The sequence below is a fragment of the Piliocolobus tephrosceles genome, chromosome 13 (genome assembly GCF_002776525.5).
Source record: "Piliocolobus tephrosceles isolate RC106 chromosome 13, ASM277652v3, whole genome shotgun sequence".
NCBI classification, from domain to species: domain Eukaryota; kingdom Metazoa; phylum Chordata; class Mammalia; order Primates; family Cercopithecidae; genus Piliocolobus; species Piliocolobus tephrosceles.
Genome location: NC_045446.1, coordinates 11,040,041 through 11,067,138, shown reverse-complemented (window position 1 = coordinate 11,067,138; position 27,098 = coordinate 11,040,041). Strand labels below are relative to the sequence as shown.

Sequence of the window (27,098 nt, the reverse complement as noted above, 5' to 3'; positions counted from 1 at the left end):
CATGAGCCACCACACTCAACCTCTCTCTCTCTTTTTTTTTTTTTTTTGTCCTTTTTTAAAGGGATGATCTCACTGTGTCACCCAGGCTGTACTGCAGTGGTGCCATATTAGCTTAATGCAGCATCGAACTCCTAGGCTCAAGTGATCCTCCCGCCTATGCTCCCAAAGTGTTGTAATTACAGGCGTGAGCCACTGCTTCTAGATGGATGTGTTTTATTGGTCGGGGGAAAAAGCCATATATACATATGTATGTATTTTTTACTAATTTTTCCCCTCTGTTTTTTTTTTCTTTGAAACTACTATATAATATGGGAAATCACAGGTTCTATGTGGAGGGACTTTGCTAAGGTAATGGTTTTTTTCCTTTTTTTGAGACGGAGTCTCGCTCTGCCGCCCAGGATGGAGTGCAGTGGCCAAATCTCAGCTCACTGCAAGCTCCGACTCCCGGGTTCACGCCATTCTCCTGCCTCAGCCTCCCGAGTAGCTGGGACTACAGGCGCCCGCCACGTCGCCTGGCTAGTTTTTTGTATTTTTAGTAGAGACGGGGTTTCACCATGTTAGCCAGGATGGTCTTGATCTCCTGACCTCGTGATCTGCCCGTCTCGGCCTCCCAAAGTGCTGGGATTACAGGCTTGAGCCACCGTGCCTGGCCCCGTCTCTTCTAAAATACAAAAATTAGCTGGGCATGATGGCACATGCTTGTAATCCCAGCTATTCTGGAGGCTGAGGCATGAGAATCGCTTGAACCCAGGAGGTGGAGGTTTCATTGAAACGACATCGTGCCACTGCACTCAACCCTGGGCAGCGGAGTGAGATACCATCTCAAAAAGAAAGATAAAGAGGAAAAAAAATTCTGCCTAGTGCAGTGGCTCATGTCTGTAATCGTAGTGCTTTGGGAGGCTGAGGTGGGAGGATCACTTGAGCCTAAGAGTTCAAGACTACCTTGGGCAACATAGTGAGATCCAATCTCTACAAAAAATTTTAAAAATTAGCCAAGTGAGCCATGCGTGGTGGCTCACGCCTGTAATCCCAGCACTTTGAGAGGCCGAGGCAGGTGGATCACCTCAGGTCAGGAGTTCAAGACCAGCCTGGCCTACATGGTGTAATCCCATCTCTACAAAAATACAAAAAAATTAGCTGGGCGTGTCGGCAGGCACCTGTAATCCCAGCTACTCAGGAGGTTGAGGCAGGGAGAATGGCTTGAGCCCAGGAGGCGGAGGTTGCAGTGAGCCAAGATCATGCCACTACATTCCAGCCTGGGCAACAGAGCCAGACTCCGTCTCAAATAAAAAAAGAAGAAAAAAGCCAAGTGTGTCCAGGCGTGGTCTTGCACCTGCAATCCCAGCACTTTGGGAGGCCAAGGAGGGCAGATCACCTGAGGTCGGGAGTTCGAGACCAGCCTGACCAACACGGAGAAACCCTGTCTATACTAAAAACACAAAAATTAGCCGGGTGTGGTGGCGTGTGCCTGTAATCCCAGCTACTTGGGAAGCTGAGGCAAGAGAATTGCTTGAACCTGGGAGGTAGTTGCGGTGAGCCGAGATCACGCCATTGCACTGCAGCCTGGGCAACAAGAGCGAAACTGCATCTTAAAAAAACCCAAAAAAACCAGAAAAAACCTAGCGTGATTGGCATGCACCTTTCGTCCCAGCTACTTGGGAGGCTGTGGTGGGAGGATTGTTTGATCCTGGGAGGTCAAGGCTGAAGTGAGCCAGACTGCTGCACTCCATCCAGCCTGGGTGACAGAGTGAGACTCTGTCTCAAAAAAAAACCAAACAACAACAAAAAAACACAAACTATTCCTAGATTCTTGCTGTCCTTCGATGCTGTTGTAATGGTGTCTTTATGGTGTTAGTTTCTTGCTCATGTATAGAAATGTAATTCACTTTTACATTCCTATCTTCCTAAACTATCCAGTTACTTTGCTAAGCACTGGGGATACATACAGGGTATAAAGACAGGTAATAGTGACCCCGCTATCACTGTCATATGGGTGAAGGGCTAAGAGGGCACATGTAATGCTTATTGTTAGCAACATCAGTTTACAGTTTGCAAACTGCCACCCTATACAATCAGCAGGCAAGTACTGTCCAGCCGCTTTCTTAAACTATCATTGCTAATTATAGATTCTTTGGAGGTTTTAATATAGATGATCATATCATATCATGTAGAAATAATGACAGCTTTATTTCCTTTTTTTTTTTTTTTGAGATGGAGTCTTGCTCTGTCACCCAGGCTGGAGTGCAGTGGTGCGATCTCGGCTCATTGCAAGCTCCACCTCCCAGGTTCATGCCATTCTCCTGCCTTAGCCTCCCGAGTAGCTGGGACTACAGGCGCCCGCCACCACGCTTGGCTAATTTTTTGTATTTTTTAGTAAAGATGGGGTTTCACCGTGTTAGCCAGGATGGTCTCGATCTCCTGACCTCGTGATCCACCAGCCTTGGCCTCCCAAAGTGCTGCGATTACAGGCCTGAGCCACTGTGCCAGGCTTTTTTTTTGTTTTATGAGACGAAGTCTTGCTCTGTTGCCCTGGCTGGAATGCAGTGACACGATCTCGGCTCACTGCAACCTCCACTTCCCAGGTTCAAGCGATTCTCCTGCCTTAGCCTCCCGAGTAACTGGGATTACAGGCATGCGCCACCACTCCCGGCTAATTTTGTATTTTTAGTAGAGATGGGTTTCTCCATGTTGGGTCAGGCTGGTCTTGAACTTCCGAACTCAGGCGATCCGCCTGCCTCGGCCTCCTAAAGTGCTGGGATTACAGGTGTAAGCCACCGCACCCGGCATGCCTTTATTTTTCTTATTGTTAGGATTACCTAATGTTATATACACATGATGATGAACATCTTTGTCTCCTTTCCAGTTATAAAAGATGTGCTAATAACCTTTCCCATTTAGGGTGATGTTTACTGTGTGTGTACAGGTAGCTACTCTTTCTCAGATTAAGAAAATTATGGCTAGGCCAGGTGTGGTGGCTCAAGCCTGTAATCCCAGCACTTTGGGAGGCCGAGACGGGCGGATCACGAGGTCAGGAGATCGAGACCATCTTGGCTAACACGGTGAAACCCCATTTCTACTAAAAAATACAAAAAACTAGCTGGGTGTGGTGGTGGGCGCCTGTAATCTCAGCTACTCGGGAGGCTGAGGCAGGAGAATGGCATGAACCCGGGAGATGGAGCTTGCAGTGAGCCAAGATCTGGCCACTGCACTCCAGCCTGGGCGACAGAGTGAGACTCCGTCTCGAAAAAAAAAAAAAAAAAAATTATGGCCAGGGTTGGCTGGGCGCGGTGGGTGGCTCACTCACGCCTGTAATCCCAGCACTTTGGGAGGCTGAGGCGGGCGGATCACCTGAGGTTGGGAGTTTGAGACCAGCCTGACCAACATGGAGAAACCCTGTTTCTGCTCAAAATACAAAATTAGCTGGGCCGGGTGGCCATGCCTGTAATCCCAGCTACTCTGGAGGCTGAGGCAGGAGAATTGCTTGAACCCAGGAAGGTGGAGGTTGTGGTGAGCCAAGATCGCGCCATTGCAGTCCAGCCTGGGCAATAAGAGTGAAACTCCATCTCAAGAAAAAAAAAAAAGAAAAAAAGAAAATTATGGCTAGGGTCAGTGGCTCACACCTGTAATCCCGGTACTTTGGGATTCCGAGGTGGGTGGATTGCTTGAGCCCAGGAGTTTGAGACCAGCTTGGGCAACATGGTGAATAAAATTAAGAACATAGGCCTGGCGCCGTGGCTCACATCTGTAATCCCAGCACTTTGGGACGCTGAGGCGGGTGGATCATGAGGTCAGGAGATCGAGACCATCCTGGCTGGTACCAGGATGAGTACCATCTCCTTCCAGCCTCCCTTCCCTGCATGAGCTTAGCAGCCAAGCAGGCTTACTTTGGAATATTTGATGGGCCCAGGTTCCTCAAATTTTTTGCCTATCTTAGTCCTTGGCTCTTATAGGTGGCCGTAGAGTGACTGCTGAAGATGAAGGCTCGGCCAGCAGTCCTGCCTCTATAAAAAAGGAAATTAGTGGGGTGTGGTGGTGTATACCTGTAGTCCCAGCTACTTGGGAGGCTGAGGTGGGAGGATTGCTTGAGCCCAGGTGGTTGAGGCTGCAGTGAGCCATGATCATTCCACTATACTCCAGCCTGGGCGACAAAGCTAGACCCTGTCTCACACACACACAAAAATATATATATATATACACGCATATATGTACACATACAAATATACACGTATACGTGTGTGTGTATATATACTCTTAATTTATTTGAGAGTTTTTTTTTTTTTGAGATGGAGTCTTGCTCTGTCACCCAGGCTGGAGTGCAGTGGCGCCATCTCGGCTCACTGCAAGCTCTGCCTCCCAGGTTCACTTTATTCTCCGCCTCAGCCTCGAGAGTAGCTGGGACTACAGGTGCCTGCCACCACACCCGGCTAATTTTTTTGCATTTTTAGTAGAGAGAGGGTTTCACTGTGTTAGCTGAGATGGTCTCGATCTCCTGACCTCATGATCTGCCCGCCTTATCCTTCCAAAGTGCTGGGATTACAGACGTGAGCCACGGCGTCAGGCCTATATTCTTAATTTTATCAATTTATATTGGGTTTTTATAAAATGCTTTTTCTGCATCTTTTGAAATTATCCTAAGGCTTTTCAGCTTTTATTTGCCAATGTTATTACAGATTTCCTGATAGTAAACAATCTTTATAGTTCCATGATACACTCAACTGGGTCATGGGATAGTTGTAAAAAAAAAAATCCAAAACTTTTATTGGACTGTAATGCATTTTAATTACTTTTGGGTCTTCTAAATATTAAAAGGGTTTACCTATATTCATGAGTGAAATTAAACACGTTTCCTCTCATGTACTGTCCTTGTCTGGTTTTAGAATCACTGGCCTCATGACGTGGGGAGTATTTCTTTTTTATATTTACTTTCATAAGATTTAGATCATCTTTTTCTTTCTTTTTTTTATTTAATAGAGATGAGGTCCTCCTACATTGCACAGGTTAGTCTCAAACTCCTTGGTTTAAATGATCCTTTGGCCTTCCCAAAGTGCTGGGATTACAAGTGTGAGGCACTGCACCTGGCCCATCTTTTTCTTGAGTGTCTGTAGACCTTTGTAAATTCTGGCATGGTATTTTCTTTTCTTTTTTTTTTTTTTTCGAGACAGAGTCTTGCACTGTCGCCCGGGCTGGAGTGCAATGGCGCGACCTTGGCACACTGCAACCTCTGCCTCCTGGGTTCAAGCGATTCTCCTGCCTCAGCCTCCCAAGTAGCTGGGATTACAGGTGTCCACTATCATACCCAGCTAATTTTTTGTATTTTTTAATAGAGACGGGGTTTCCAGGGTGGAGCACAGTGGCGTGATCTCGGCTCACTGCAACTTCCGCCCCCTGAGTTCAAGTGATTCTCCTGCCTCAGCCTCCCAAGTAGTTGGGATTACAGGCACCTGCCACTGCGCCCAGCTAATTTTTGTATTTTTAGTAGAGACAGGATTTCATCATCTTGGCCAAGCTGGTCTTGAACTCCTGACCTTGTGAGCCACCCGCCTTGCCTTCCGAAGTGCTGGGATTATAGGTGTGAGCTACCGTGCCCGGTACCTTTTTATAGTTAATTCTTAACTACTATTTCAGCGTCTTCCATAGTTATAGAATTATTGAAGCTTTCATATTCTCAAGTCAGCAGTAAGTTATATTTTTTAGGAATTTGACAATTTTGTCAACACTTTCAAATGTTCGTGCTGTGGATGAATCACCACAGAACTCTGCCTCATCCATCAAAGCCCATCACAAACGTCATTTATTTGAAGTCTTGCTTTCCCCCAAATTAATCACAGGATTTTTTCTTTTTTGAGATGTAGTCTTGCTCCATCGTCCAGGCTGAAGTGCAGTGGCACGGTCTTGGCTTACTGCAATTTCCACCTCCTGGGTTCAAGCAATTTTCCTGTCTCAGCCTTCCTAGTAGCTGGGACTACAGGCACCTGCCACCATGCCCGGCTAATTTTTGTATTTTTGGTAAAGACGGGGTTTCACCTTGTTGGTCATGCTGGTCTTGAACTCCTGACCTCAGGAGGTCTCAGCCTTGGCCTCCCAAAGTGCTGGTATTACAGGTGTGAGCCACTGCGCCTGGCCAATCACAGGATTTTAAATTGTATAATCAGAGTCCAAGTCTCTGGTTGGTGGTTTTTATGCAGATTGTTTGAACTGAGTCTCAGTTTACATCTAAGTGAAGCCAGTAGTTGCCTGATTGTATGGGGTAGCAGTAGGCAAACTAAATTTTGGAGTTGTTAGCAATGAGCATTGTGTTAGCCCTTGGCACACAGGGTAGTGATACTGGGTACACTTTTTATTGTCTACCTTTGTACCTTTATTCCCAATGCCTAGCTTAGGTATACGGTAGGTTCCAAATAAATGTATGGCTGAATATGCCAATCAGGGAATTTAGGAGGATTGAGCTCTGTCTAGGATCAGAAATAAAGGTAGGTGTTTCATGGGAAAGGGTCCTAGAGAGGGAATAAGTATCAAAGAGATGCTAACTGCATTCCTTCTCTTCCAGGCAGTAGAACGAGTCCTGTACCCACACCTGTCCACGTACTGGACAAACTTGCAGGCTGTGCTGGATGATTATTCAGTATCTAATGCACAGGTCAAAGCAGATGGGCACAAAGTCTATGGAGCCATTCTGGTGAGTACCATCCCCTTCCAGCCTCCCTTCCCTGCATGAGCTTAGCAGCCAAGCAGGCTTACTTTGGAATATTTGATGGGCCCAGGTTCCTCGAATTTTTTGCCTATCTTAGTCCTCGGCTTTTACAGGTGGCCGTAGAGCGACTGCTGAAGATGAAGGCCCAGGCAGCAGAGCCCAACAGGGGTGGCCCAGGTGGCAGGGGGTGCCGACGCCTGGACGACCTGCCATGGGACAGCCTTCTCTTGCAAGAGTCGTCCTCCGGGGGCGGTGCAGAGCCCAGCTTTGGGTCCGGCCTCCCGCTGCCGCCAGGGGGAGCGGGGCCGGAGGACCCTTCTCTTTCGGTGACCCTGGCGGACATCTACCGGGAGCTCTACGCCTTCTTCGGTGACAGCCTGGCCACACGCTTCGGCACCGGCCAGCCTGCACCCACGGCTCCGCGGCCGCCCGGGGACAAGAAGGAGCCGGCGACAGCCCCGGACTCGGTGCGGAAGATGCCGCAGCTGACGGCAAGCGCCATGGTCAGCCCGCAGGGCGACGAGAGCCCCCGGGGCAGCGGCGGAGGCGGCCCCACGTCGGCCTCTGGGCCAGCCGCCTCTGAGAGCAGGCCCCTGCCGCGCGTGCATCGGGCGCGCGGGGCACTCCGGCAGCAGGGCCCCGGGACCGGCACCCGCGACGTCTTCCAGAAGAGCCGTTTCGCCCCGCGCGGCGCCCCGCACTTTCGTTTCATCATCGCCGGGCGGCAGGCTGGGAGGCGCTGCCGCGGGCGCCTTTTCCAGACTGCATTCCCCGCGCCATACGGGCCTAGCCCGGCCTCCCGCTACGTGCAGAAGCTGCCCATGATCGGCCGCACCAGCCGCCCCGCCCGCCGGTGGGCGCTCTCGGACTACTCGCTGTACTTGCCGCTCTGAGTCGGTGAGCGCTTCCTTCTTTGTAAATAAATCCCGCCGCCGGAAGTGACGTCTCTACCTTCTTGGGTCGCGCCGGATAAGGTGGGGTTTGGCTGGGTTGAGGCTGCGGCGGCGCTTCCTGGTGGTCAGGGCGCCATGGCGCTGCCCTGGCTGCAGCGCGTCGAGCTTGCGCTGTTTGCTGCCGCCTTCCTGTGCGGGGCCGTGGCGGCCGCGGCGCTGACTCGGACCCAGGTGCGGCTGCGGGGCGGGGTCAGGTAGGCTCGGGAGCTGGCCGGTCCTGACGTGGCTAGGCCACTGTCGCTTTCCGACCGAGCTCGCTGCTGCTCGGAGCCGGTCGACCTGGTAAGGCACGGCTGGCACCGGCCTGTACCTGAAATGCAGCGAGGCTAATCGCGCTTTGCGGCTACTCTGGGCCAGGTCATACTTCGAAGTTGTACTCTCGCCAAAGGGACGGGTCAGTGCCGTCTTAAAGCACTAGATGGAGTCGGGTTTCGTGGCTCCTGCTGACCTTACTGTGGTTCTGAAACAGAAGTCGATGCGGAACCTGCGTCCATCCGTTAAATCAGAAGCCTTTTGTGCTGAGCTTTGTCGAGAAATAAAGTATAGTGTAGTGGAGATGATCAAGATGCCACGTGATTGCAGCACAGTGTATTAAATGACAAAATAAAGAGATGTAGAAAACGCTGACGTAAAGGTAGAAGCCAGTAATTTACATCGTTTACCCCAGCCAGGTAATCTGGTTAGTGAACATGGGTTCATTTAATGCCTATAAAGTAGGCACTAGTGTGCCTGTTTTACACCATGAGAAAACCTGAGATTCGCAGGGCGCGGTGACTCACGCCTGTAATCCCAGGACTTTGGTAGGCCGAGGCGGGCAGATGACTTGAGGTCAGGAGTTAGAGACCAGCCTGGCCAACATGGCAAAACTCCGCCTCTACTAAAAATACAAAAATTAGCCGGGTGTGGTGGCTCATGCCTGTAATCCCAGCTACTTGGGAGGCTGAGGCAGGAGAATCGCTCGAACCTGGGAGGCAGTGGTTGCAGCGAGCTGAGATCGTGCCATTGCACTCCAGCCTGGGTGACAAGAGCGAAACTCCATCTCAAAAAACAAAACAACAAAAAAACCCTCAGAGGTAGTTATTTGTTGAAGGATATACAAGGCCTGGGTTTACTCTAAGGTTTCTGCACAAAGACCAGAATTAATGAGGCTTCTCTGAAGCTCATTGTATTCTATAGTCATTGGCTATATTTTGATCCTTCTGGCCACTGCAGGTTTGATTCCCCAACAGGCCCTCTCCATCAATATCTCTGTCCCAGAAATAGGAACTGACAGTGCACAAGTAACTTCCTGGAATGGTCCTGGCCTAGGTTATCACTAACACCTACCAAGACACTGCATCCAGAGGCATTAACCTGAAATCTAGGACTCAGCAGCTTCTCTCCACAGGGCTCCTTCAGTGGTAGATGTCCCCTGTATGGTGTCGCCACCCTGAATGGCTCCTCCCTGGCCTTATCCCATCCCTCGGCACCATCCCTCTGCTACTTTGTAGCTGGGGCCTCTGGCCTCTTGGCCCTCTACTGCCTCCTGCTTCTGCTCTTCTGGATCTACAGCAGCTGCATTGAGGACTCCCACAGGTGACTGCCCAACCATGAGGGCCAGCGTCTGAGGTAGGATGAGCCTCGCCTCCACCACAAGGCTTGTTCTCTCCCTCTCAGAGGTTCTATAGGGCTGCGCATTGCACTGGCCATCTCAGCTATAGCCATCTTCCTGGTCTTGGTGTCTGCCTGTATCCTTCGATTTGGCACCAGGTCTCTCTGCAACTCCATCATCTCCCTGAACAGTACAATTAGGTAATGGGAGAGGGAGGGAAGCCTGGCTAGGGCTACCTTCCCTCTGCACCAGGGTCCTATGATTTCCTTTTTATCCCCATCAGTTGCTCTCAACTCACAGGGCACTGGGCACAGGTGTGCCTCGGATATAAACTATCACCCTTTCTCACAACTATCTCTTTGACCTCACAGCTGTTCTGAAGCCCAGAAAATTCCATGGAGACCCCCCGGAACTGCTCTGCAGTTTTACTCCAACCTACACAATGCCGAAGTGAGACCCAAGGATAGAAGGAAAGATTCACATAAGTATCTGTAGCTGTGTGGGTGCTCACCAGCGTATTATGAGCTTGGCTCACCAGTGAGAGGAGCTGAGGGGGTTGTCAGCCTAAAATTCAGCAGTTAAGAGTGGTGTGTGGGTGGGAAGGACTGGATTTGAAATGGTCCCATTCCTGACACTCCTGTCCCTGTCTCCCACAGACCTCTTCTTGGGTGAATTTGGTATTGTGGTGTGTGGTCTTGGTGCTCCAGGTCGTGCAGTGGAAGTCTGAAGCCACCCCACACCGGCCTCTGGAGAGGGGTGACCCTGAGTGGAGCTCTGAGACAGATGCTCTCGTTGGGCCACGCCTTTCCCATTCCTGAAGAATAACCAGAGTGCTTCCTGCAGCCAAAGACTCCATGCCCAAGTGCCTGCAATCCTCTTGTCCCCACAAGGCCCTGTTTATGTTGGGAGTCTTAGTTTTCCTTTCAGGGGGGAAACGTAATGACAGGCCCCCCTACTCCTCTTCCTACAGCTGTTTTTGTACCAAAATACTATATTACTGTCTTCATCTTGTGAGTTTTTGATGTTAAAGTACAACTAGATAGGAGGAAGGAGTGAAGGCTAAGCAGACATGGATTGAAACTTAGAGGTACTGTTAGGCAGCTGCCCTAGGGACGACTGCTCCTTTATTTGTTGTTAATGAATCTTAACCTCCTTGTGTGACCCTGGTGGTTACTCCATTCTAAGATTGGCTTTTTTTTTTTTTTTTTTTTTTTTTGAGACGGAGTCTGGCTCTGCCGCCCAGGCTGGAGTGCAGTGGCCGGATCTCAGCTCACTGCAAGCTTCGTCTCCTGGGTTTACGCCATTCTCCTGCCTCAGCCTCCCGAGTAGCTGGGACTACAGGCGCCCGCCACGTCGCCCGGCTAGTTTTTTGTATTTTTTAGTAGAGACGGGGTTTCACTGTGTTAGCCAGGATGGTCTCGATCTCCTGACCTCGTGATCCGCCCGTCTCGGCCTCCCAAAGTGCTGGGATTACAGGCTTGAGCCACCGCGCCCGGCGGCTTTTTTTTTTTTTTGTAAATACAGACAAGGTCTCGCTATGTTGCCCAGGCTGGTCTCAAACTCCTGGGCTCCAGCAGTCCTCCTGCCTTACCCTCCCAAAGTGTTGGGATTACAACAGGTGTGAACCAACACATCTGGCTCCCCAAGGTTCAGTTTTTATCCCCCTGTTGGAGAGGTGAGTGACTTGAGGTCGTTTCTTCACAAGCTCCGGTAGGCACCCACAGTATTGTCAAAAAGTTTTGTGTTAGGGAAGTGTCCAGCTTTGTCCAAGAGGAAATAGAAGCGTCGGCCTTTGACTTTCAGAGGTAGCATGGCAGGGACTTCATCCCGGTGGGCCATGCAAGATACCTGCTTCAAAGGAACTGTGAAATGGGCCCACAAGCCAAAAGGGGCATGAGTGGTGAGGGTCACCTGCTGCCCTCCAGCTCGAAGCACCACTGAGCGCACGGACCGGAGAGAGAAGAGAAGACCAGCACCGAGTATGAGGGCTCCTGCAGGAAGGGCAGAGATGGGGGTGAGGGGTTTTCACTGTACATCTAAGTACCGACTTTTCCAGTGCCCTCTGAATAAGAAATCTTGGGGATGAAAGCAATATTTACTAAGCTCCGCCTCCCGGGTTTACGCCATTCTCCTGCCTCAGCCTCCGGAGTAGCTGGGACTACAGGCGCCCGCCACCTCGCCCAGCTAGTTTTTTGTATTTTTTAGTAGAGACGGGGTTTCATGGTGTTAGCCAGGATGGTCTCGATCTCCTGACCTCGTGATCCACCCTTCTCGGCCTCCCAAAGTGCTGGGATTACAAGCTTGAGACACCGCGCTCGGCTACTGAGCTTTTTTGAGACTGAGTTTCATTCTGTCGCTCAGGCTGGAGTGCAGTACTGAGCTCCTCTTATACACCACAATCCTGTTATTCCTCCCAACAACTTTTGTAGACATTTAATGGGAGGACGAAGAGCTTTAAGGACCTTGCTCAAGGTCGCAGAGTAAAGGGGAGACCTCAGCCTAGATTATGACAGGGCACGGCGCTCCGGGACACACGTGTTTCGCTTTTTTTTTTTTCTGAGACTGGACTGCGACTCAGCCGGAGTGCGGTGGCGTGATCTCGGCTCACTGCAACCTCTGCCTCCCGGGTTCAATTGATTCTCCTGCCTCAGCCTCCCGCGTAGCTGGGACTACAGGCGCTTGCCACCGCGCTCAGCTAAATTTTTGTTTTAGTAGAGACGGGGTTTCGTGGTGTTCGCCAGGATGGTCTCAAGGTCCTGACCTAGTGATCCGCCCGCTTCCGGCCTCCCAACATATGAGCCACCACGCCCGGCCAAGTGTTTCGAATTTCTGTAGGGTTAAGCCCACCCACCACTCTTGTATAGGAAGCCCCCGACTCTCCTTGCCTGTACAGAGAAGGTCGTGTCCCGCCACCCCACGTTGTCATAGTGGGAAGCCAGCCCACGTCTTACCAATGGCGCCGCAGCCGACGGCCAGACCATAGCGCCAGAGAGCGGAGCGCAGGTCGAAGGGGCCACGGTTTGGGACCTCCGCATCCAGAGGCTTCACCGGGACCGGGTGCCGGGACACGGCTACCACAGCCAGGGAGGCCCAGAAGACGCCCTGGCCCGCGCAGAACAGCCCGAGGATGGTGAAGAAGCGGCCCCGATCATGCTCAAAGAGCAACACATCCCGTTGCAGCGTCGCGCCTTGCAGGGGTCGGCGCATGGGCAGAGGTCGCAGCACAGTAAGCAGCCCCGTGGGCCACCGCTTCCAAGGCGCTGCCATGGCCACCGACTTCCGGGGTGGGACTTCCTGTCGCGGAGCCACCTCCCGCCCTCCCTCGGCGCCCCCGCTAGAGGGCCCGCCCTCCCGCTCAGGGCTGGGAGGACACAACCAATCCAGAACGCAGAACACAAAATACAACATCACTCTTTATATTAAAAAGTAAGGAGGTCCTGGGGTTAAGTACACAAAGCACCTAAGTCCTTCGGGTAGTTTAGTGTCAGTTCTACAAAGTAAGCTTTGGCTTCCGGGCATCAGTGAGGCTCAATCTTCTGAAGGCTTCCAGGGCAGGCGAGGAGAGGGATCAGGCAGCCCTCCCTCCCTCCGTCACAGTCACGGGGCGGCCTAGGGCCAGACAGGAGGAGATGACAGACGACAACCAGACGGTAATATCCAAGGACTATTTACAGGGGAGCTGCTTCTGGGGCATGACTACAATCACTTCATGAATGCCACTTCTGGGATCTCGCCCTTGGCCTGGAGAAAAATGAAGGTCAGTAGAGGCAGGCCTACCATCCCCACTCAGCAACCCCAGCTAACCTGACCTCCGGAAGGCCCAGAGATCCTAGTCTTTTTGCTACTGTATTTCCAGACCTTACCTTGAGATGAGTGAAGGCCTGGGCAGATCTGGTGTAGTCCCAGTTGTTGTCCTGAAGGCACCTGGAGGGGAAGAACAGGCAGCTCTGTAAGAACTCTGACCCCTAAATGCCAGTTGGAAGTCCATTCCATAAAAGCACCCAAGTTTGCCAACAAACATGTACATTCTTATACATCCTTGCACTATTTATACAAATGAGAAATTAGTAAAAGTCCAAATATTCTACCAATAGCTTATCAAAGATAAGGAATATTAAATAGCTGTCAAGAAGCCCAAGATAGTTTTTACAGTGGTAGGGAAAGATGTTCATGGTGTAAGTAAAGAAACTAAGTTGCAAGGCCGGGCATGGTGGCTCACGCCTGTAATCCCAGCACTTTGGGAGGCCGAGACGGGCGGATCATGAGGTCAGGAGATCGAGACCATCCTGGCTAACACAGTGAAACCCCGTCTCTACTAAATATACAAAAAATTAGCCGAGCGCAGTGGCGGGCGCCTGTAGTCCCAGCTACTCGGGAGGCTGAGGCAGGAGAATGGCGTGAACCCGGGAGGCAGAGCTTGCAGTGAGCCGAGATTGCGCCACTGCACGCCAGCGGGGGGGAACGAGGGAACCCCCACCCAAAAAAAAAAAAAAAAAAAAAAGAAACTAAGTTGCAGAACAGTATATGAAAAGGAACTTCCATTTGCCTTTAACATTTTTTTTTTTTTTTGAGAGGCAGTCTCACTGCCGCCCAGGCTGGAGTGCAATGGCGCGATCTCGGCTCACTGCAAGCTCTGCCTCCCAGGTTCAAGTCATTCTCCTGCCTCAGTCTCCCAAGTATAGGTGACGCCACCATGCCCAGCTAATTTTTGTATTTTTAGTAGAGACGGATTTCACTATGTTAGCCAGGCTGATCTCGAACTCCTGGCCTCGTGATCCGCCCACCTCGGCCTCCCAAAGTGCTGGTATTACAGGCGTGAGCCATGGCGCCCGGCAACCTTTAAAAATTTTTATGCTAATTTATGCACAGGTAAATTTTTTGCAGACTATCAGGATTTTTTGGTTTTTTGTTTTTGAGACGGAGTCTTGCTCCGTCACCAGTGCAGTGGCACGATCTCGGCTCACTGCAACCTCCGCCTCCCGGGTTCAAACAATTCTCCTGCCTCAGCCTCCCGAGTAGTTGGGACTACAGGCATGGACCACCAAGCCCCACTAATTTTTGTATTTTTAGTAGAGACGAGGTTTCACCATGTTGTCCAGGATGGTCTTGATCTCCTGACCTCATGATATGCATGCCTCAGCCTCCCAAAGTGCTGGGATTACCAATGTGAGCCACCTCGCCTGGCCAACTATTAGGTTTTTTTAAGCAGCCAAAAGTTTTGCCTTTTAAAATTTCAGGAACCCAAGCATGGTAACTCACACCTATAACCCCAGCACTTTGGGAGGCCTAGGTGGGCAACATGGCGAAACCCCATCTCCACAAAGAAATACAGAAAAATCAGTCAGGTGCTGTGGCCTATGCCTGTAATCCCACCTACTCAGGTGCCTGAGGTGGGAGAATGACCTGAGCCCTAGCAGTTGAGGCTGCAGTGAGCTGTGATCACACCACTGTACTCCAGCCTGGGTATCAGAGCGAGACCCTGTCGCAAAACAAACAAGCAAATAAAAATCTGGCTGGGCGCAGTGCCTCATGCCTGTAATCCCAGCACTTTGGGAGGCCACGGTGGGCAGATCACGAGGTCAGGAGTTCGAGATCAGCCTGGCCAACATGGTGAAACCCCGTCTCTACCAAAAAAAAAAAAAAAATACAAAAAATTAGCCAGGCATGGTGGCATGTGCCTGTAATCCCAGCTACTCGGGAGGCTGAGGCAGGAGAATTGCTTGAGCCTGGGAGGCAGAGGTTGTGATGAGCCAAGATCGCACCACTGCACTACAGCCTGGGAACAGAGCAGGACTCCATCTCAAAAAGAAAAAAAAAAAAAAGGTGGCACATGCCTATAAGCCCAGCTACTCTGGAGGCTGAGGTGGGAGGATAGCTTGTGCTCAGCAGTTAGAGGCTACAGTGAGTTATGATCACCACTACACTCCAGCCTGGATGACAGAGCAAGAACTTGTCTCTATAAAGAAAACAAAAACACACACACAAAAAACCATCAGGAGCTCTCATTATTTACTACTGGCCCTACTTCAGTTCACCCCATCCTACACATGCCCAGTACTCACTTCTGGGACCACTCGAGGTTCATGCCAGACTGGGTAGAGAATGCTTGCAACATTTCCTGCTGCTCTGGAGACAGGGTGGGCACTGGGCTGGAGGAAGGCGTGGGTGCAGGCATAGCGAAGGCTCTTTGGATCTCTTCAGAACTGGCATTCCGCACAAATAGCTCGTCGTTTACAATACATAGCCTTGGGGACAAAGAGCACTTAAAAAGCTAGACAGATAGATAACGTCATCCTCCCAACATCATTCCTATTCTCTGATTCTTTTAATATCCACAAGGTCCCCCCTCCCACTCTTAGCTATTGTTACCTTTTATCATTTATCCCCTCCCATGGAATCAATGTTTGGAAGGATTATCTACCAAACACACTAGAGTTCTCCCAACCCATGGACAGTTCTTAGCTCTTTTACTCATCCTTATGACAAACTTAGGAAGTGAATATTGTTAAATGAATTTTCAGATGAGGCAGCAGCCTACTTGCTGGAAGTGGTGGAGCCAGGATGAAAACCCAGACGGTACAATTCCAGAGCCAAGCTATTAACTAACTGGTTCTTAACTACTATGTGAGCTTTCTCTGATTTCCTGTTGCCTTTCTGAAATCACCCCAAAGACTGACTCTACCTTCCAATCACCACACTGTTGGCCGTAATTAGGACTGGTATCCAACGTGAAAAGCAGAACACTTACCCTGAATTGCTAGCAGGAACAGCAATGAACGTCCGGGTGAAGGCTCGCAAAGAATCCCGGGACTTTCCGTCCACTGCAATGAGAACAGCAACGACACCTTAGGGTGACTAGTGCTTTATGTTTACAAACGGCTTCTTGAATCACGGTCTTCTTTGATACAAAGAATCCTAGCGGGTCAGAGAGGGATGATTAAGTATGTAAGGGTATGAGGGAAGCAGAGGTGGGGTGAAGGGTCAGGTCAGAAAGGACAATAGTAATAACTACGGCCGGGCGTGGTGTCTCATGCTTATAATCCCAGCACTTTGAGAGGCCAAGGCAGGTGGATCCCGTCCAACATGGCGAAACCCCGTCTGTACTAAAAATACAAAAATTAGCTGGGCGTGGTGGTGCGCGCCTATAGTCCCAGCTACTTGGGAGGCTGAGGCAGGAGAACCAGTTGAACCCAGGAGGCGGAGGTCGCAGTGAACCAAGACTGCGCCACTGCACTCCAGCCTCGTGACAGAGTGCGACTCCGTCTCAAAAAAAAGTAATTACTACTAATCCACTGATAGCATCTGTGTGCCAGGCCCCAGGCCAAGCACTTTGTAAGTCACTTCAGTTACTTCCTATAGCACCACTATGAGATGGCTATTACTTCACCCCAACTTACAAATAAAGAATCTGTCTTAGAGGTAATGTTACTTGTCCACAGCCCCACACAGCCAAAACTGGGATGGAAACTAAGAACTGCCTGACTCCAAAGTCCTCCTAATCCCCAGGCTTTTCCCATATCCAGAAAGGACAGGTGGAGAGGTAGGCCAAGCCAAGACGGCTTGAGTTCAGAATGGGAGAAGGCACTCAAAAAGAAAATGGGAGAGTAAGTAGCTGGGAAGCTAAGAGTGCCGAGGAAAATTTCAGCTGGGGGTGGGACCATGCTACAAACTCAGGACTCCAAAGATTCTTACCTTCCTTGAAGACTCCATTGACAGAAAAACACAGCAGTGTGCTCTAAAAGAGAGGCAGCATCGGGTACAATGTACACTTCTCAGAGCCTGAGTGCCCCCCTTGTCTACTAAATGCCACCCCCACCCCAATTTTAGGCTTCTGTCAGGGCACCAACAGGAGCTTACTGTCTGGGCGCTTATGTCTACCACGAAGGAATTGACGTCATGTTGGGTTTTGGGCAACTCGTTGAGGAAGGCAACAACGTTGAGACGCGTGTGCTTCAGCAGCCGGAACCGCAAGGCTGTGGGTGGAGGAGAAAGCTCAGTGGTGCTGCCACACACTCCTGAGTTCTATGACTGATTCCTTCCCATGCCCTTTTCCCATCGTATTTTGTTCATATCACACACTTACTAGGGTCTTTGAGCTTCTTCACATTTCTGCTATCCTTGAAATACTCTGCCAAGCTGCTTCTGGGGGAATAAGAGGAATGGATGTGGTGTTCAGAGCAGTGCTGCCAGCAGGTGCTGCCTTGTATCTGCTGGGAAACCCAGTGGTCCCGGGGAGATTCTGGGATGTGATACTCACCGGGCAGGGTTCTGAGGAATGAAAGGAATGCTCAGGGAACAGCAGGCCCCATCATGGTAGGCATCCAGGAGCCCTTGCCGGTCTCCAGAGTCATAAATTGCATAGTACCTATGGGAAAATCAAAAGAGAAAGTATGGACTATGTGGTCTAGAGCCATAAAAGGACCCAGTAGTTCCCAAGAGTGAGTTGTGGCCGGGCATGGAGGCTCATGTCTGTAATCCCAACACTTGGGGAGGCTGAGGCGGATGAACAGCTTTTGCCCAGGAGTTCAAGACCAGCCTGTGCAACACGGCGAAACCCTGTCTCTACTAAAAATACAAACAAAGAGGCACAGTGGCTCACGCCTCTAATCCCAACACTTTGGGAGGATAAGGCAGGCGGATCATGAGGTCAGGAGTTGGAGACTAGCCTGGCCAACACAGTGAAACCCCGTCTCTATGAAAAATACAAAAATTAGCCAGGTGTGGTGGCACACGCCTATAGTCCCATCTACTGGGGAGGCTGAGGCAGGAGAATCACTTGAACCCTGGGAGGCAGAGGTTGCAGTGAGCCGAGATCACATCATTGCACTCCAGCCTGGGTGACAGAGTGAGACACTGTCCAAAAAACAAACAAACAAACAAACAAAAACAAAAGAGTGAGGCTGAGGTGTGCCTGGGTCTGCCTGCCTTTCCCTGCCAACCCCGGGTGGGGAGAGGGGGCCCTGGGATACTTACTGTTGTAGGAAGTGCAGGACCAGACTCTTCAAGTTTTCTGTTCCAAAATAGCTTCCCTGAAATCAAACAAGATATTAGGAACATGGAAGCAGTATTCTCTCCACACATAAATTCTTACTCAGTCCATGCTTCCTACCTTGCAGGGCGGTAACGTCGTGGGGGCTTCAACATCAAAGGCAATTGGCGGGGGTAGCTCATGGCCATCCTGTGGAAAGGAAGTAAAAGTTGACAGTGTAGACTGGGCAGTGGCTCACACCTGTGATCCCAGAACTTTGGGAGGCCGAGGCAGGCAGACGGCTTGAGCCCAGGAGTTTTAGACCAGCCTGGACAACATGGCAAAACCCATCTCTACCAAAAGAAATACAAAAATTAGCTGGGCGTGGTGGTGTGTGCCTGTAGTCCCAGCTATTTGGGAGGCTGAAGTGGGAGGATCACTTGAGCCTGGCAGGCAAAGGTTGCAGTAAGCTACGATTGTGCCACTGCACTCCAGCCTGGATGACAGAGCGAGACCCTGTCTCAAAAAACAAAAAAGAAAGTTGACAGTTTAAACCAGAGAGAAAAAGGCTGGATGCATAAGTAGACTAAAGAACCGAGAGAGGCCGGGCGCGGTGGCTCAAGCCTGTAATCCCAGCACTTTGGGAGGCCGAGACGGGTGGATCACGAGGTCAGGAGATCGAGACCATCCTGGTCTACACGGTGAAACCCCGTCTCTACTAAAAAATACAAAAAACTAGCTGGGCGAGATGGCGGGCGCCTGTAGTCCCAGCTACTCGGGAGGCTGAGGCAGGAGAATGGCGTAAACCCGGGAGGCGGAGCTTGCAGTGAGCCGAGATCGCGCCACTGCACTCCAGCCTGGGCGATAGAGCGAGACTCCGTCTCAAAAAAAAAAAAAAAAAAAAAAAAAAAAAGAACCGAGAGAGAAGCATCAGAAGTCACGTATAAAAGCATCATGAAAAGTATCCAGGAATCTAGGCTGGGCACAGTGGCTCACGCCTGTAATCCCAACACACTGGGAGGCCAAGGTGGATGGATTAGTTGAGGTCAGGAGTTCAAGACCATCCTGGCCAACATGGTGAAACCCCCGTATCTACTAAAAATACACAAAGAAATTAGCCGGGCGTTGTGGCACACACATGCAATCCCAGCTACTCAGGAGGCTGAGGCAGGAGAATTGCTTGAACCCAGGAGGCGGAGGTTGCAGTTGAGTCTAGATTGCACCACTGCACTCTGGATAACAGAGCAAGACTCCATCAAAAAAAAAAAAAAAGGGCCTGGCAAGGTGGCTCACGCCTATAATCCCAGCACTTTGGGAGGCCAAGGTGGATGGATCACCTGAGGTGAGGAGTTTGAGGCCAGCCTGGCCAACATGGTGAAACCGTCTCTACTAAAAATACAAAAATTAGCCAGGCGTGGTAGCACGTGCCTGTAATCCCAGCTACTCAGGCTCAGTAAGCTGTGGCAGGAGAATCGCTTGAACCTGGGAGGCGGAGGTTGCGGTGGGCTGAGATCACGCCATTGCACTCCAACCTGGGCGACAAGAGTGAAACTCCGCCTCAAAAAAATAATAATAAAAAGAAAAAGAAAACTATCCAGGAATCCTTGTAAGTGGGAGACACTGTGCTTGTTAGAATGAAAAAATTATGGACTTACCAGGCGTAATAACTTGGGAAATCGTTCGCGAATGGCGCTGTCAAGAACGGGACAGAAGTGAGTGATGCTTCAGAGCCACCGTGCCTCCTGGGCTGCTCTAGGAGCAAATATACCAAACCCGAGGGACAGCCCATCCCATCCTGCTCATCCCTCCACTCCCTCCCAGCCTGTGCTCAGGGAAAAATGGCCCCACTCCCCACCTGACCCGGGGCACCCAGACATGGACTGCCTTGAAGGCTGTCTCTTTTCTCTCTGCCTGACCCTGAGTGTCAAGGAGCAGTACTCCAAGCCTAGGCTTTAAGCCCAGGACCTCTTTCCCCTCCCTGCCCCCCTTACCTTCCACCTACTCACCTGTGCAGCCCCGGGAGGAGGGAATGGGGTGGGAGCCCAGGGGCTCCGCTGCCTCACCAGGTATCCATCAGTTCTGCCAGGTCTGGCCTTGGCCAAGACCCAAACACACCACAGGGATGGCACAGGATGTTGGGGCAGGGAGATGAGCAGGTGGGGCTCAGGAAGAGGAGAAGCCAAGGAGTAAGAAAGGAGAGGAAAAGGAGGAAAAAGAGAAAAAGGCAAGATGGGGCAGGGGCAAGGGAGAGATGAGGAGGTATAGGAGACAGAGAAGAAAAAGAAAGAGAAAGCAAAGAAAAACGGAAAAGAACTACAAGGCAAAAAAGCATCTAGAAAAATGAGGGAGAAAAGGGAGAAACTGACACAGCCCTTTCTTTCAGCTGCCCCATCCCTGTGGTCCAAGGTAGAAATGAGAAACAAATCCTTGCTGTGGTGAGTGGGCACTTGCTGTTGGCCAGGTCTCTGTCAGCTACCTGGGTCCCGATCTGAGCTGGGCGTGGGGAGCAAAGCAGCCATGGGGGCAGGAGACCTCCCTCAGAAGGTGTGAGGGTTCAGGCCCTTGCAGGATTGTGGGGGTGAGGGTCCATGCCCCACCTCTGTTGCCCCCAAGTTATCTCCTGATGGCCCCTCTGCGACTGTGCCTGTCTTAGGTTGTTCCTTCCCTGAGGAATCTTACCCGTCTCTGGCTAACCAGCCATCCACCGGGGCCAAACAGGGTGACGTGCAGTGTGTGAGAGAGGGAGAGGCAGCGCCCCCGAAGGGGTCAGTTCTCTGTCTCCTTAGTAGCCTATGCCCCCGTGGCCTCCACGCCCAGCACCTGCCTTGGGATTCCCTCGCCTGCTGGCGGGGCCCCAGCTCTGATCACGTCTTGGGGAACCCAGGTTTCTTCTTCAGGGAGAGCCTAGCTCACAGCACTGGGCAAGGTAGACAGATTGCATGCCACCAGCCCCTAGGAGGCCTGAACCTCAGCATGGGCAGGAATGCCCAGGCAACAACCCTGGGCAAGTGGATCCTGAGAAAAGGGTCCCTCTTCGCGCAAGGGCAAGAGGGACCATCACAATACAAAGGACGGAAGGCCCATCTCAGTAAGGAAGTCCCAGGTAGGGAGGGCTTCCTCAGCCCGCGGACACCAGGCTCTTGGTATAAGGCAACCCCATCTATAGGGTATGTACAAAATACCCTCTGGTCAGAGTAGAAAGGAGAGATGCCTTTCCTGGAACAACAGGGTAGGGAGATTCTAGAAAAGGTTGTGTTCAGGAAGAAAGAGAAAAGCCACAGACCCAGCAAACAGATAGTCAGGTCAGAAGAGAAGAGAAAGGATCTCAGGACAAAGCTAGAAGACATAGACAGACCAAACTGGGGAGCACGTGATCCTCCCAAAGGACAGGTGGTTCCAGCTCAGGGCTGCACATCTCCGCAGACAGGCCCTGGTCAGGATGCATTAGCTCAGCCTCCCAGGGGGTGAAGGTCCCCAGGAGGGGAGACACAGGCTACAACTGACCTGATGTAGGTGGACTGGTCTCGGAAGGTGTCACACAAGGAGTTTCCATCGAGCCAGAGCTCTTCTAGTTTCAGCCCCTTTATCTTGTCCAACTCCCGCTCAGACTTCAACTGCAAATGGTAGAAGGAAAAAAGGGAGGAGACCCTGGTAAGACAGCCAGCTGGATCCCCATACCCCCAGTCCCTACGCTTAGCTCTGAAATCTTTTTTAATCTCTTAAAATTTTCTTTTTTTAGGGGGGGACAGGGTCTCACTCTGTCACCCAAGTTCAGTGCTGTGGCATGATCATAGTTCACTGCAGCCTCAAACTCCTGGACTCAAGAGATCCTCCCACCTCAGACTCCTGGGTATATGACATCATGCTTGACTAATTTATTTTTTAAATTAAAAAAATTTTTTTGAAACAGGTTGCTCAGGCTAGAATGCAATGGCGCAATCATACCTCACTGCAGCCTTGAACTCCTGCGCTCCAGCAACCCTCCCACCTCAGCCCCCAGGAGCAGCTTGGACTACAGGCATGCTAACTCCTAGCCTTAAGTGATCCTCCTGCCCTGGCCTCCCAGTGTTAGGATTACAGTTGCAAACCAGCACATCTGGCCCGAGTTCTCTCTCTTGCCTCTTGCCATCACCAGACAAACTCTCTACACCCTCTACCCATCTCTTCAAAAATATAGCCGAGCGATCAATTCTCACTTCATTTCCAGAAAGGTTTAGGATCTTCAGGTTGGGCGCCTTCTGAACAATGCTAGACATGTCATCCAGCCTGTATAGCCTGTTGTTGCTCAAGTTCAAGGACAACAGCTGTGAGGAGAAAAGAGTTTAGAGGAAGCACCACCAGCAAGTGGATCAGAGACGAATCTGCCCTCCAGCCACATCCTATCTAACCCACCCTGCTTCCTCATGCCTAATACTGGGCCAAAGGCCTTACCTCAGGGATGTTCTCTTCAATGATCCTCAGGGTAGCTGCCATACAGCTTCTGCGATTCAGGACAACATCAATGTTCTGGGCCACCAAGTCTTCAGGAAGCAGAAGGGAAGGAAAGGGAAGGCTGAAGGGCTTGCCCAGGGCAGCATTAGCAGTAAAACCTCCTCAAACTTTCCCTCCCTGACAGATTCCACCTTGTCACCACCTATCTGAGAACTACTGCTGTCAACCAACCTGGGTCTGAACGGAGGCCCTTGAGGTCAAGGGCTTGCTGGGAGCCATCGTATCGTTTGCTCATGATCAGCTACAGAGGTAAAAGAAGGGTTTAGTGGTCACTGGAGTGGTATGAGTGGGGTGGGGGTGTGAGAAGTGGTAAGACTGGGTTGGAAACATCTAATTTGAGCCTGCCTCACCTTTAGCTGTTCTACTTGTTCTGGCTTCAGTTCATTCAGTATAGTGTGGGGCGGAGCAGAAGAGTTGATGATGATAGATATCTGGAGGGAAGACACAAAGGGCACAGAAAACTCTAGAGAAGCCTAAGCCGCAAGACCCAGACCAAGACCCAGTCCCTGCTCTGAGCACCAACTTCCACCTCCAGCCAAGCCAGGCTCTTTAAACACACCCTTCGGTTCTCCCGATCCAAAATCTTATAGTTGACAGCCTTCAATGCAGAGGCAGTGCTGGCGTCCTCAACGAAGAACTGGGCCCGTGTATTCTCATAGTGAAACTGCAAGAGGAAACAGGAGCATTACACTGGGAGTCCAGAGACCCTTGGGGAGGGGCATTACACTGGGAGTCCAGCTTGCCCCTTCACCATCCCTGATGCCTGGCCAGCCAGCCACTCAGGCCTCGTCTTACCTCAATAGGGGTGAAGGGCACACTGCACTTGCTCTGAATCATGCTCAGGAGCCATGCCTTGTCATATTTTCTGCCATAAGGAATCTAGCAATGAGAGAAAGATAAAAGAAGGGAACGATAAGTAAGGCTGAAGAGCAGACCCAATACAATCCCTTTTATACCTTCTACCAAACTTTAAAAGACTACCTAAAGAAAGGACCAGTACCAGCTTTTCTACTTGAGACATACATAGATTCTTTAACTTCCTTTCTGTCTACTTACACTTGCTATATTCTTTTTTTTTAGACAAAGCGTTGCTCTTGTTGCCCAGTCTAGAGTGCAAATGGCACGATCTCAGCTTACCACAACCTCCGCCTCCCAGGTTCAAGCGATTCTCCTGCCTCAGCCTCCTGAGTAGCTGGGATTACAGGCACGCCTGACTAATTATTTGTATTTTTAGTAGAGATGGGGTTTCACCATATTGGTTAGACTGGTCTCGAACTCCTGACCTCAGGTGATCCACCCGCCTCGGCCTCCCAAAGTGCTGGGATTACAGGCATGAGCCACCACACCTGGCCAACACTTGCTATATTTTCTTAGTAATAGGGCCTCACTCTGTCACTCAGGCTGGAGTGCAGTGGTACGATCATAACTCACTGCAGCCTTCATCTCTTGGGCTCAAGCGATCCTCCTGTCTTAGTCTTCTGGAGTAGCCAGGACTACAGGCATGCACCACCATGCCCGGCTAATTTTAAAATTTTCTGTAGAGATGGGGTCTTGCTGTATTTCCCAGACTGGTCTTAACTCCCAGCCTCAAGTGATCCTCCACCTCGGCCTCTCAAACTGCTGGCATTACAGGCATGCGCCACTGTACCCAGTCCACTTATGCTTATAATCCCTCCAAAAAAAAAATCAATTTTTTTTGATTCTAAAAGTTCCAAGATATTATTTACACCTTGCCTGCCCCTCAGAGAACTCCAGGGACTCCAAGCCCCATACTCAGCCTGAGCCAACTGAAGACATCCAGAGGAATTACTCCTTCCACAACCACAGTTTTCATATTTCTCTTCCACCCCTTCTCTGAACCTGCTCTAAGGTGTTGGAAGATACTGATTCCTAGGAGAAAAGATAGATACTTGACTGTGGCGTAATCAGCTAACAATAATTTTTGGGCTGGGCATGCTGGCTCATGTCTATAATCCCAGTACTTTGGGAGGCCAAGGTGGGCGGATCATGAGGTCAGGAGTTCAAGACCAGCCTGGCCAATTTAGTGAAACCTCGTCTCTACTTAAAATATAAAAATTAGCCGGGCGTGGTGGTGGGTGTCTGTAGTCCCAGCTACTCGGGAGGCTGAAGCAGAAGAATCGCTTGAACCCAGGAGGCGGAGGTTGCAGTGAGCCAAGATCACGCCACCACACTCCAGCCTGGGTGACAGAGCGAGACTCCATCTCAAAAAAAAAAAAAGAGTAATTTTTGTGGAATAAAATTAAACATCTCCACTCTGAGCATGGCCTCCTATCTCTACTGTACCATCTACTTTCTCAAAGTACTTACTGTAATCTTGAACCAGTTCTTTGAGGTCCCATCCTGGCTGGTGCCAGCCCCTCCTCTCTCTGGAGGAGCTCTGTCTCTCCTCACAGTAACATGAATGCGATCTCGATCATGCCAAGTATCACCCCGACGGTTAGGTCGGGTGGTATAGGGGTTGCTGTGGGTAAACAGAGAATAAAATGACCACAAATGCTAGGAAAGTCTTCTCAAAGGCTTTCCTGCACTGTGTTGGTGGGACTAAACTAAGATTGTTCAATCACTAAGCTAGTCCTGGCATTTCTCACTATAACAGGTAGGAAGGGAAATGACATGGACAGTAAAAGGGCCATATAATCTCATGAGCCACTAAATTCAAACCAGACCAACTGGTCACTTACTATCGTACTCGGGGACCATCCTGGGCATCACTCATTGCCACATCTCCATCATCTTCCTCCAGGCGGGAAGACCGAATACCAGAACCGCCTCTTCCAGACCTACGGTTTCCTTCACCATATTTCCACCGGAAGGGACCCCGGCCTTTTTTCTTTCTTTGAGGGAAATTAACGCGTTCATCATCGTGTTCTGGAGTTAGAAACAGGAACACAAATTAGAAGTAACTGGTCCGGCTTGGTGTGGCAATCATAGTTTCTACTCTGAACTATTGGAAGAGATACACACTAACTACACAGGCCATCTCCACGCAAACTCCGCTGCCTGTCCACAGGAAAGAATCCTCTCTGTGGGAGGTCAGCATCAAGGAAAAGTTACTGGAAATCTGTGTAGGGCTTTTGAAAAATGAAGTAGAAACTGGAATTAGAAGCAGAAATGTATAAATGTGAGACCCAAAAGTGTCAGTGAACACAAATCAGACCTCTGAAAGCCACCTGAAATCTGCCACTCAGTACTTTGTCTATACAGTACAGATGCCAGTTACAAATATGATCAGTTTAAGGATCCTCTAAAAATTCTCCTTGTTCTCAAATTGCCACTTTGAAGTTTTCTGAGGAGCTCTTCGATTCCTTGGCCAGAAATGCCCTTTAACTCGGGAGACAATTTCTAGACTCAGGCTCTAGTGGTAGTGCCAGGCTAGGAGGCTTAACCAGGGACCCTGGAATCCAGGAATATGATCTGATTCATGCTGTTTAAGACTAGCGTCTTAAAAAGGGTCCCTAACTCCCAAAAGAGATCTGCCTAATACCGAGCACTCTGTAAACAATGAATCTCAACAAATGACCCTAGGAAAAAAGAACACGGAAGGCGCAGCTAACATTCACTGAGAACTGTTCTCCAGTACTGGCCACTATGCTTCAGGCACTTGATAGGAATGATCTCATCCCCCCCCGCACGACCTCCCCTTAAGAAATACTGTTGTTATTCCACTTTAAAGGGGTGGAAGAGGAGAGTTTTAAATTCACGGTTTCAACCTCCATCATGCACTCCTACTACAAAGAACTAACACCCAGTATAGTGTTCAGACTGGAACATCCAGTTGATGGGTGAGTCTCGAATATTAAGCCAAAGCCCAGGCCCGAGGGTTCAAGACAGACTGGACGCAGTAAAAAATAGGGCACCAGGGCAGCCCACGAGTAGGGCACTAACTCACATTAAAGGAAGAGTCAGGCCGCCAAACCGAACTGACAGGCATCAACCACCCACAAAGTTCAAAGGAATCCCGTCCCCCTACCCCCAAGCCACCCGCTCCGAGCCGCAGGTCCCCCAACACCAGGATTCCAGGAGGAATCCAGGAGTCAACAACTCGGTAATCCACCTCGAGTGCCCCCGACCCCCCGCGCGCCGCTCCCCGCGGACGCCGGGCCCCTGGCGGCCTCACGCCCCGGGGGCTGAGGCCTAGGCCGGCGCCGCCCACCCGCGCCCCAGATAGCCGGTTCCCGACCCGAGGACCAGCACTGACCGCTGTACGACTTCCCCTCGTCCGCCATGCCACAGCGAAGAGCAAGGGCGGGCTCAAGCGCTGGCCGCTACACCGGCAAACGACCGAACGCTTAAGCGCTCAGGACCGAAGCGTCCCTACGCCGGGCGCCACCGCATTTATATAGCAAAGCACGTCGCGCGCAGCTGACGTCCCAGGCTGGGGGC

At 50.8% G+C, this 27,098-nt stretch overlaps 4 protein-coding genes across 5 annotated transcripts in view; 2 read left to right on the top strand and 2 right to left on the bottom strand.

Annotated features, from left to right (window-relative positions):
- The window catches only part of TAF6L (TATA-box binding protein associated factor 6 like), a 24,990-nt gene extending 17,361 nt beyond the window's left edge, over window positions 1–7,629 (top strand). Inside the window, exons 7-8 of the mRNA XM_026457636.1 lie at window positions 6,447–6,676; window positions 6,805–7,629. Coding sequence (XP_026313421.1) covers window positions 6,447–6,676; window positions 6,805–7,584 — 1,010 coding nt within the window. The 3' untranslated portion in view covers window positions 7,585–7,629. The remainder of the gene's footprint in view (window positions 1–6,446; window positions 6,677–6,804) is intronic.
- A 28-nt stretch (window positions 7,630–7,657) lies between these two features.
- TMEM179B (transmembrane protein 179B) lies at window positions 7,658–10,245 on the top strand. 2 transcript variants are annotated; one of them, XM_023186253.2, is made up of 5 exons: window positions 7,658–7,815; window positions 9,032–9,219; window positions 9,301–9,435; window positions 9,607–9,685; window positions 9,892–10,245. In XM_023186253.2, exons 1-5 carry the CDS (start codon window positions 7,720–7,722, stop codon window positions 10,051–10,053), a joined length of 660 nt encoding a protein of 219 aa, XP_023042021.1. In that variant the 5' UTR covers window positions 7,658–7,719; the 3' UTR covers window positions 10,054–10,245. The 2 variants fall into 2 exon arrangements, with proteins under 2 accessions (XP_023042021.1, XP_023042023.1); XM_023186255.2 differs by having other exon boundaries at window positions 9,607–9,705; window positions 9,892–10,242.
- A 490-nt stretch (window positions 10,246–10,735) lies between these two features.
- Window positions 10,736–12,657, bottom strand: TMEM223 (transmembrane protein 223). The gene is made up of 2 exons (XM_023186259.1): window positions 12,187–12,657; window positions 10,736–11,226 (listed from the first exon to the last, which is right to left on the bottom strand). The coding sequence occupies exons 1-2, from the start codon at window positions 12,641–12,643 to the stop codon at window positions 10,934–10,936; spliced, it is 750 nt and encodes a 249-aa protein (XP_023042027.1). The 5' UTR covers window positions 12,644–12,657; the 3' UTR covers window positions 10,736–10,933.
- NXF1 (nuclear RNA export factor 1) lies at window positions 12,633–27,076 on the bottom strand. The gene is made up of 21 exons (XM_023186256.1): window positions 26,914–27,076; window positions 25,397–25,583; window positions 25,023–25,176; window positions 23,490–23,573; window positions 23,254–23,358; window positions 23,045–23,125; window positions 22,866–22,935; window positions 22,635–22,723; window positions 22,400–22,507; window positions 21,708–21,817; window positions 19,859–19,895; window positions 18,345–18,413; window positions 18,209–18,264; window positions 17,493–17,600; window positions 17,319–17,377; window positions 17,093–17,208; window positions 16,928–16,970; window positions 15,984–16,056; window positions 15,298–15,480; window positions 13,099–13,159; window positions 12,633–12,976 (listed from the first exon to the last, which is right to left on the bottom strand). Exons 1-21 carry the CDS (start codon window positions 26,939–26,941, stop codon window positions 12,938–12,940), a joined length of 1,860 nt encoding a protein of 619 aa, XP_023042024.1. The 5' UTR covers window positions 26,942–27,076; the 3' UTR covers window positions 12,633–12,937.
- Window positions 27,077–27,098: the final 22 nt, after the last annotated feature.

Excerpts from the sequence above, each read along its gene's own strand:
- NXF1 (XM_023186256.1), bottom strand. The coding sequence starts at position 26,941 with ATGGCGGACGAGGGGAAGTCGTACAGCG. Across the intron at positions 22,508-22,634 it reads TTGAAGAGAACATCCCTGAG|CTGTTGTCCTTGAACTTGAG; the intron begins GTAAGGCCTTTG and ends TTCTCCTCACAG. Across the intron at positions 16,057-16,927 it reads CAATGGAGTCTTCAAGGAAG|TGGACGGAAAGTCCCGGGAT; the intron begins GTAAGAATCTTT and ends TTCTCATTGCAG.
- TMEM223 (XM_023186259.1), bottom strand. The coding sequence starts at position 12,643 with ATGTTGTATTTTGTGTTCTGCGTTCTGGATTGGTTGTGTCCTCCCAGC. Across the intron at positions 11,227-12,186 it reads CGTCGGCTGCGGCGCCATTG|GAGCCCTCATACTCGGTGCT; the intron begins GTAAGACGTGGG and ends CCCTTCCTGCAG.
- TMEM179B (XM_023186253.2), top strand. The coding sequence starts at position 7,720 with ATGGCGCTGCCCTGGCTGCAGCGCGTCGAGCTTGCGCTGTTTGCTGCC. Across the intron at positions 7,816-9,031 it reads CGGCGCTGACTCGGACCCAG|GGCTCCTTCAGTGGTAGATG; the intron begins GTGCGGCTGCGG and ends TTCTCTCCACAG. Across the intron at positions 9,220-9,300 it reads TGCATTGAGGACTCCCACAG|AGGTTCTATAGGGCTGCGCA; the intron begins GTGACTGCCCAA and ends TCTCCCTCTCAG.